General features: G+C 40.4%; 1 protein-coding gene across 1 annotated transcript in view; it reads right to left on the reverse strand.

Moving 5' to 3' along the window:
* The window catches only part of LOC109320238 (puromycin-sensitive aminopeptidase), a 67,005-nt gene that overhangs the window by 40,305 nt on the left and 17,709 nt on the right, over positions 1-8,991 (reverse strand). Inside the window, exon 3 of the mRNA XM_019550242.1 lies at positions 2,054-2,131. Within this exon, the coding sequence (XP_019405787.1) occupies positions 2,054-2,131 (78 nt within the window). The remainder of the gene's footprint in view (positions 1-2,053; positions 2,132-8,991) is intronic.

Here is an 8,991-nt window from a genome sequence, read left to right on the forward strand (position 1 = left end):
GGGAGGAGGAGGGTGGTTCCCAAACCAAGGCTTGATACCCAATTTTCATCAAAAATAACCCAGAATTTTTGTACTCAATCAATCAGAGATGAGTAATATAGCTACATTAATGTGTTTATATTATAAATAGCAATCATATTGATTTGGAAGGACTTCTTTGAGGTGACTTTGCTGGACTTTTTGAGGAGTTCTTGGCTGGAGTCTTCTCAGGAGTCTTGGCTGAAGTTTGTCTGGTTTCTTAAAGAAAATGTCCAAGGAAGTTTGGACAGATGCTCTCCAGGGAGATGAGCGATGCAGCGAACTTGTTCGCTGGCATGGCATGGCATCAGATCATGTGTTGTAAAGTCGAAACCGATGTCAGAAAGTTGAAACAGGGTGTCAATTTATAAACATTGTAAGTGCAAAACGTTTCAACTCAAAATGTTGTAAGTTGAGGACTGCCTGTTTTCTATTCTTTTAATCTTTTGCTGATTTAAAATAATTCATGAAGAAATACAACATATAAAGTATCAGATTCATAAATTGGTACATATTTTATATGGCCATTTCTGAGTAAATATAAAACCTGGTGTAGCTTCCCATTGTTTGTTGGAGGCACTTCAAAAACTAAGACAGGTAAGAGAATTATATAGGAATTTTGAAGTATTTAAAAACTAATGTTTTAAAAGTATAAAATGTTATAAACTCATCAGAGTATCTTGCGCCAGATTCTTTTTAAAAATCAGGGAAATATTCAAACAGTTCTACAAGTGGATCTTTTCTAAACTGTCCATGCATCAGTATTTTATCAAACTGCTACTTGTAACAGAAGCTGATCAAGATATCAACACTCCCTTACAGTGCTGCTGTTGCTAGGCTGCATGATGCTTGTAGGCAAACAACCCTCAGTAACTGTACACTTTTCCCACCTCTGAGCTAAAATTAGTCTACCAAATATTGCATAAAATAGTTAATAAACCCAGATGCAAAGGACAATGATAGTCACTAAATATCTGATGGAAGATTCATGGCATTATCAGCACAGAACTACCACCTGCAAGAAAGATGCTTCTGTTGGTAACAGGTGTTCTGCAGTCAAGACAGCATGTGCAGTGTGGTGGAAAGGATTTTGTTTAGAGGTAGAAATTCCAGGAAGCCAAGTGATTTAGTCAGTGAACACCAATACACAGCATCTTCAGTGCCCTACCAACTTTAAGCAGTTCTCAGGTGGTAGGTGATTTACTTCAGACTGCCAAAGAAACTTTGCACTTGAAAACAGATGCAAGAGTAGTGTCAAAGATGGAAATCAGTCCCTTCAGCAGGTGGAGAGAGACCAAACTCAATTATGCAAGCCTTTCAAGAACCAGACCCTACCAACCCCGGTGGAAGAAAATCTGTATCTTACTGTTAATCTCATAAGCCAACTCAATGTTGCCTTCAACTCCAACTACTCAAAAATAAAAAACAAGATTTGAATTATGCCACAGGTCTGAACAAGCCTCAAACTTGTATTTACACTTATACTGCAGGAAGATAAGCACAGAAAGTAAGTCTTGAAAACGAGCTGTAATACAGTTTAGTACTTCTGCTGTACATACGGACAGCTTCATTCATTCCGTCCAGGAAGAGCACACACCAACTGCAGATGCTTCCTCAGACTGACGAAGGGTATTTATACTCAAAAGCTTGCAAAGAATTTTTCCAACTATTTAAGTGGTCTAATAAAAGATATCAGATTTACCCAAAGCACCTTGTCTGCCTATGTCCTTAGACCAACACAGCTATAACCTATATCCCTGTTAAAATAACTAGATGATTTCATTCTTAATACTAATGCTTTATAAAAACTGGGCAGTCTATTTAACTGCAGAAATGTAGTTCTCAGGCCAGTGAGTAAGAGTTGTCTGATATTCACCCAGATTGTGAAATTTGGAAGGGGAAAAAAATCACATTCCAAAAGGAATAAGTAACGCGGAAGTAAGACAGGTCCACCCTAGGCAATAGAGAAAGTTTTGAAAACACACTCTTGCTCAGCCAAGTAGCATAGGAATCCGAGATAAGAAGTACCTCTTACCTTTCTGAAGAGTACTGGGAAAGGAGAGAGTAACTTTCTCATCTTCATTCTGATAATTGAATCCTGTGGCATGTATTTCTGAAATGGAAACAGAACTCTGTTCAAAATAAGAGCTGAAAAGTGTTTCCTTAATTCAAGAGCACTTTACATTTACACTTCACAGTGAATTGAACACATCTGATTAATCTTGATTACAGCATATTATGTTCAAGATTTCAATTAACACAGAACAATATAAATCTAAACAATAAAAGAAGTACCACCTATTGACAGCATTCAATGTTGTATTTATCTTGCCCTGGGCAACAATTGTAAGCATGTTTATGTTGGATCAAAGATCATAAAGTTTCCATGCATCTATTTTACTCCAGGTCACCACTTAATAAATTCTATCCTCCCTACATGCACACATTTATTTCTTTGTAGATGTATGCATGTGCGGGTGTGTGCATGCACACGCACACACATACTTCCAAGGAAATACTGAATTTGTAAAAATTTGGGAAGGCTCTCGGAGCTTAAAGCAGGGGTGGCCAACATGTGGCCCATGTATCACAAGTGGCATAGGCAGCCTCTGTGTGGCACAGCTGACTGGGGGGACAGAGCAAGGAGAAGGAAGCACAGCAGCAGATCAGACAGGGGAAGGGGATCGGAAGGGGAGGGTGCAGGGCTGATTTGTGGCACACCTGCCAAAAAAGGCTGGCATTCCACTAGCTTAGAGCAACAAGAGGTGTATATTTAATCTCAGAGGAAAGAATTTTGTATTGCACAGTACCGAACGCACTACAACACAACCCTGATGCACAGGGAAAATAAAAGTGAGATAATCTCATTTAAACAGAAATGCAACAATTTTACACAGAAAGAATAAAAACTTGGTTCAAAAGATTTGTTTAATGTTATCCAATCATCCCAAAAAACAGGATATACAAAAATTATTTTAGAAACTAGAATTTGATTTGGAAAACCAACATACAATTTTCCATGTACAAGTTCTTTAACATTGAAAAAAAATGATTTCATATAAGAATGATCTTCAAAAACATGAACCGTGTCTCTTTGCGACTTTATAAAGCATTTGAGAAAACTCCCAATTACAATTGGGTCTACTAGCCATAACTGTAATTAAACAGTATTTGCAATTTACTGGAAGAAATTCACATTTTCATAATGAATCTAGACTGAATGGAAGGATGAGGAAAGCCAGCATTCAGATACCAAGCTTGTCCTGCAGGTGACAGCCAGCTTAGTCCTAAGAGAGAGAGCCTTCTGTTCTTGTTCTTTTCCAACAAATTCATGGCAAGGTACTTGCTGTGCCTGAAATGAACTGCTTTCAGCCCTCCTTAGCATAGAAAACTGCTACACTGTGGAAACCTCAAGATGAAATCCAAGGCACTTCACTCCACCCCTTGTCCACACACTAATAATCCATCACTAACAAGCTTTGAGAAACAAAGCTGTATGCAATCAACAGACGAATGCTATTTTTAATGTAGTCCAGTGTTCTGAGCCAGTAAATTTCCACTTAACACATTCAATGCATATGTGTTTATGTTATGTCACATAAGAGCTAGATTTATGGCCTCCTTCCACCCCTGCAGCCACACCCATGCCTCACAGATATTAAACCTGTTCCGTCCCTTGTAGAGGCTCGAGACCTCTTGGCTTTGGTCTCCCTTTCCTCTGGCTGAATAACTCCAGCCCTGGCCCACTGATTTGGCCTCTACATCTCACGCTGTCGGCCACTGGTTCCCAGCCCTCAGGGTGCCTTACCCCAGCCTGGGTTGCCCTCCCTGTCTCTGCTCTCAGCCCTCCGAATCCTTAACCTGGGCTGAGCTGCTTGCTTCTCTAGCCCTTAGCCCTCTGGTCCTTGACCATGACCCAGGCTAGACTGCCTAATGCAGAGTACCCTACCAGGCAAGCCTCGTGGCCTCCAGACCTTCCCCATAGCCACAACTGGCAAACAGCTTGAATTACAACATAAATACACTGTTTTCAACTAAAAGGCTATCCAGCTCTGGGTTGATGACTCATTCAGGCCATCAGCTTCCCTTAGTCCAGTCCCCTCCCATCCCGTCCCCCGCTCCCCCCGCAGCTCCAGGGAACAGCTCAGATGCCTGCTAGTCAATCCCTACAGGCATCTCCCTCAGGAGCTCCTCTCACCCTCCAGTACACAAGACAGACTGCTGGTACTGGCTCAGGCCCTGGGATTATGTACCTGGAAGCCAGTCCCCCCTTTTGGTCATGTGCCTTCCCAAGCCCTACACAGGGCTTTCCCTGCCAATGAAGGGCCAGTCTGCCCTCTATGTCTTCTTAAAGGGAAAGGAGCTTCCTGGTTTCCTGCCACAGTTCCCACTCCTCCCCTACTCTTACACCCAAGTAACACGGTCTGAATCCTCTGTTACAGGTATTCAGCTTGAAAATTAAATAGAATAAATACCAACCTCAAATGACAAAGAATGCAAAAAACTGTAAATATATTAGTCTTATTAGCTGGCTCCAAGCACTTTATTCAGGGATTAAACAGCATTACTTTCAATGGGAAATTACAGAACAAAATAATTCTACATATAAAAAAAAAATCTAGTAGTGAACTCAATTGCAAGAAGAAAAAATAACTTTTTAATGGACTGATGTAATGAGAAGTTTAGACTACTGGTTTATATTCTAGAATTACTTTAAACAGGGGCTCTCAAAGTTTTGTCCAAGGAAAAGCAATTTCTAAGGCACAGTCCTGGATGACAGTCTGCAAAGGGGCTTGTGGGCTAACACATTAGGAACCTTCAGTCTATCCCATTCAGAAACAGGCCTGGGATATTAATATACAAGCCTAAAAAATGTCTTCTAGACATTTTCACCAAATTCACCCAAGAAAAGAGGTGATCAGGCCTCTTTTGTTCTATTAATTCTATAGAATGTAGAGGAATAAAAGGAAACATTATGCATAAAATGGAGGTGGCAGTCAACTGCTAAGTACAGACCAAGACAGTTAGTGGTGTAGAAGTCTGAAAAATTAGGTGCAATACTGGGCTTCAAGGTAATGAGAGAATGAAACTAGCTGCTGATTATGCCATTAAGAGACTCAGTGGATTTTGACCCTTGCTATCTTTAGAGTCCAATGGAGAACAAACCTATTGCAATATGACAGTGAGATAGCTTTCTCTGTAGAGCAAAATGGAGGGGCTGAATATTTGTGTCAAAAGCTTGGGGCTTCCTGGAAAGTGCACTACCCAGTGGAGCTGTCTATGTAAAATAAGGAATCAAAACCGTGAAAAAAAACCTACCTATACTTTGCATATCAAGACTGTGGCGCAGCAGAAGCCATTTGTCTTTTCATAACTTGTAACTAAACAAAACTGACTGCAGTCACAGATTTAGCATCACTACAAATTTACAATTTCATCCTACTGAAACTAGGGAACCTTGAAGTATGCAAAGAAGGAAGGTCTTTGTCAAAGTTGACAATGAATATTTAAATTTGGTAGTGTTATCTGAAGGCACTACCACACACATGCACCTACTCTTTGCTACAACATATTTGTTTTTATTAATGACAATGATATCATTACCTCCATCCCTGATATCTACCTCTATCCCTGAGAAAATCCTAGAAAAAATTATCAAGGAACAAACACATCTGTGGGAGCCCGCTAGCTAATGTGACGCGGAGGGGTAACCAACATGGGTTTATAGCAGGCAGGTCCTGCCTGACTAACCTAGTTTCTTTTTATGACAAGGCCACCAAATGTTTAGATGTAGGATTCGAGGTACAGTCAATGCAGGAGTCGAGGTGGGTGTTATCTATCTGGACTTCAAGAAGGCCTTCAACACTGCATCCCAGACCATCCTTATAAATATACTGAGATTTGCCTTAGATGATCATACGGCAGAATGAGTAGCAAATTGGCTCAAGGGTCGCACTCAGAGAGTGGTGGTGGATGGGTCGGTGTCAACCTGGAAAGATGTGTGCAGTGGAGTCCCCCAGGGCTCAGTTCTGGGGCTGGTGCTGTTCAACATCTTCATCAGTGATCTAGATGAGGGGGTGAGAAGCACCATGTACAAATTCATGGATGACAGAAAAATATGGGGTGAAGCTAACACCCTGGAGAGAAGGAACCAGACCCAGGATGTCCTAGACAGGCGGGGGAAGTGGGCAGAAAGCAACAGGATGCAATTCAATAAGGACAAGTTCAAGGTGCTGCATCTAGGGAGAAAGAATTGCCATCATACCTATAGGCTGGAGGGGTGACCTTCTCAGCACCACTGAGGCAGAAAGAGATCTTGGAGTCACTGTAGACTCCAGGATGAACAGGAGTTGTCAATGTGATGAAGCAGTTGGTAGAGCCAATTGCACCTTGTCGTGCATCCGTAGGTGCTTCACAAACAGGTCCAGGGAGGTGATTCTCCCTCTCTAGGAGGCACTGGTCAGGCCGCAGCTGGAGTACTGTGTCCAGTTCTGGATGCCACAGTTTAAGCAGGATGTGTACAACCTGGAAAGGTCCAAAGAAGAGCCACTCATCTGATTAGAGGCCTCCAGGGAAGGCCCTATGAGGAAAGGCTAAGGGACCTTAACCTCTTCAGCCTCTCCAAGTGAAGGCTGAAAGGGAACTTGTGCCGGCATACAAATTCATAAGGGGGGAGCAACATGAAGTAGGCGATGATCTGTATACCACGGCACCCCCTGGAACAAGGAACAATGGCCATAGGCTACTGGAGAGAAGGTTTAGACTGGACATTAGAAAAAAGTTCTTCATGGTCAGGGTTGCCAGGATCTGGAATGGGCTTCCAAAGGAGGTGGTGCTCGCCCTATCCTTGGAGGTCTTCAAGAGGAGACTGGACAGGCACCTCTCTGGGTTCACATGACCCCAGGTTTGGTTACCATTTCCTTGCTTGCCAGGGGCAGGGGGTCGACCTAGATGGCCCACTGAGGTCCCTTCCGACCCTAGAATCTATAAATCTATGATCTGGCTCCATTACTTTAAAAAAGTAGTCTTACCATTGTAGAAGATTTCAGGAACCGTTTTAACCATTACAAATCAAATTAGTCAAATCTCTGCCTGAACCTTGCTGTCTATCAGATCACTATGGTTAAAACACATCAGTTTCAACAGGAAAGGTAGATGCATATCCTAAAACTAATTTTATTTTTGCCTTCAAAGAAAAAGCATGTTAATAGGTACAGGTAACTACTATGTTTCCCAATAGTACAGAACGTAGCTAGTTGAGCAGAGAAGATAAGACAGATTTAAAAACAGTCTTTAAGCAGGGCTGCTTCCATCACAATCCATGTATATATTATAGTTGAAACTAAGTACCTGATTATTCAAAAGGAAATGTGCACTCTCAGCATCCTCTGATTATAATGTATGTTCTGGATGCTCAGCAACACTGAAAATAAGGCCATGAAACTCAACATCCTCACATGGAAAATTTCATGTGGTAAAAGAAAATGGCTATGTAATATCTTTAAAACAAAACATTAGATTTGTGTAAATGACAAGTAGCAGTTTATTCAGCTAAAGGTTTCATAAAATGCATGTAGCAGAATTTCTTAATAGTTTGGTATATGGAATCAAGAGAGAATGGACAGACCCAAGTTCTCACTTGCATATGGATTGTTATGTTAACATCCACCAAAACACTAATTTATAGCAAGTCGAAGATGGTGATTAAACAGAGTATTCCAGTAATTTAAGAATGTTCATTTAAAAATTCCAAGATTTTAATGTTCGACACAATGAAATTAGTGGTCTCCAGCCCATGATAGATAAACAATAAAAAACTGTCCCCAGCACTTTTTCCCCATAAGTGCTTAAGAACTGCCAGTAACAAAGATGCAATTGCATCAAGAGGCTGCTGGAATTTCTGATGGAGCTAAATACAAAAGCTCCTGAAGAGAACAGCACAATTTTGGCAAGTCAACTAACTTTGGAGGGTTTGGCACCGCAAGGTGGTGAGTTAATCACAGGGACTTCAGTATCCAGGTCTGAACCAAGTAGCATGAGAAAAACAGGGAGAATTATCAATTTCTTTGGAAAAATTCATAAAAATAGGATCCAGTAAGTTTCCAAAATATGAAGCATTACATATTTAACACATTTTTACAAGAAAAAGGCTTACATTAGAGCATGTATATTTTAAATAAATTACTATGCTTCTACAGAATAATTCGTGAAATTGTACAGCAGACAGATGGGTACATCAATTAATTAATTATTCCAATTTATAGGCATGTAATGAAAAATACTGGATTGTAGCCAAAGATTCTATGCACTATGTCTAGTCTGGAGCATTTCATAGAAAAGACAAAACCAAATGCTAAAGACTGAGTTATAAAAGTTAGAAATAAAGCTGGTTTAAGGATTCTGGTTTATACAGAATGATAGCTACACAGAAAACATAACTTGGTCTATGTAAGGTCATTGCCCACAGTACGAAAAAAAACACGTCAAAAAGCCTAGGGTACAGAAGATAGTTGTGGCTTTAATACACTAAATATCACATTTCCTCTACTTAAAATAAGACTGCAAGTGGCATTCTAAGGGTTAAAATTTAGTAGTACTCCTCAAATATTTATCTATTGGGTAATGTAAGTTATTCATATCCAGGTTAATGACCCAGCACAATTAGTTGCCTAACCATGTCATCTAAATACATTTTACAACTACTTTAGCTAATATTGTTTTAATACAAGGGTAAATGGTCCCCAGGTTCTAGGTTTTAAACCCTTCTCACTATCAATACCTAATATAATTACAAATTTTAAACTATGTATGAGATGGGAGTTTATAACAACAGTTCTGCATTTGTCCCAACCCATCATACTGGAAATCCTGGGTTTAAACACTGTGACTACACCAGATCCTGTCACAGCATGGACAAACACCAGCTGCTGAGCAGGTTGCTATTAGGGCTGTGCGAAGCTTTGGTAGCTGATT

The sequence above is a fragment of the Crocodylus porosus genome, unplaced genomic scaffold (genome assembly GCF_001723895.1).
Source record: "Crocodylus porosus isolate Cpor-Errol unplaced genomic scaffold, CroPor_comp1, whole genome shotgun sequence".
NCBI lineage: Eukaryota > Metazoa > Chordata > Crocodylia > Crocodylidae > Crocodylus > Crocodylus porosus.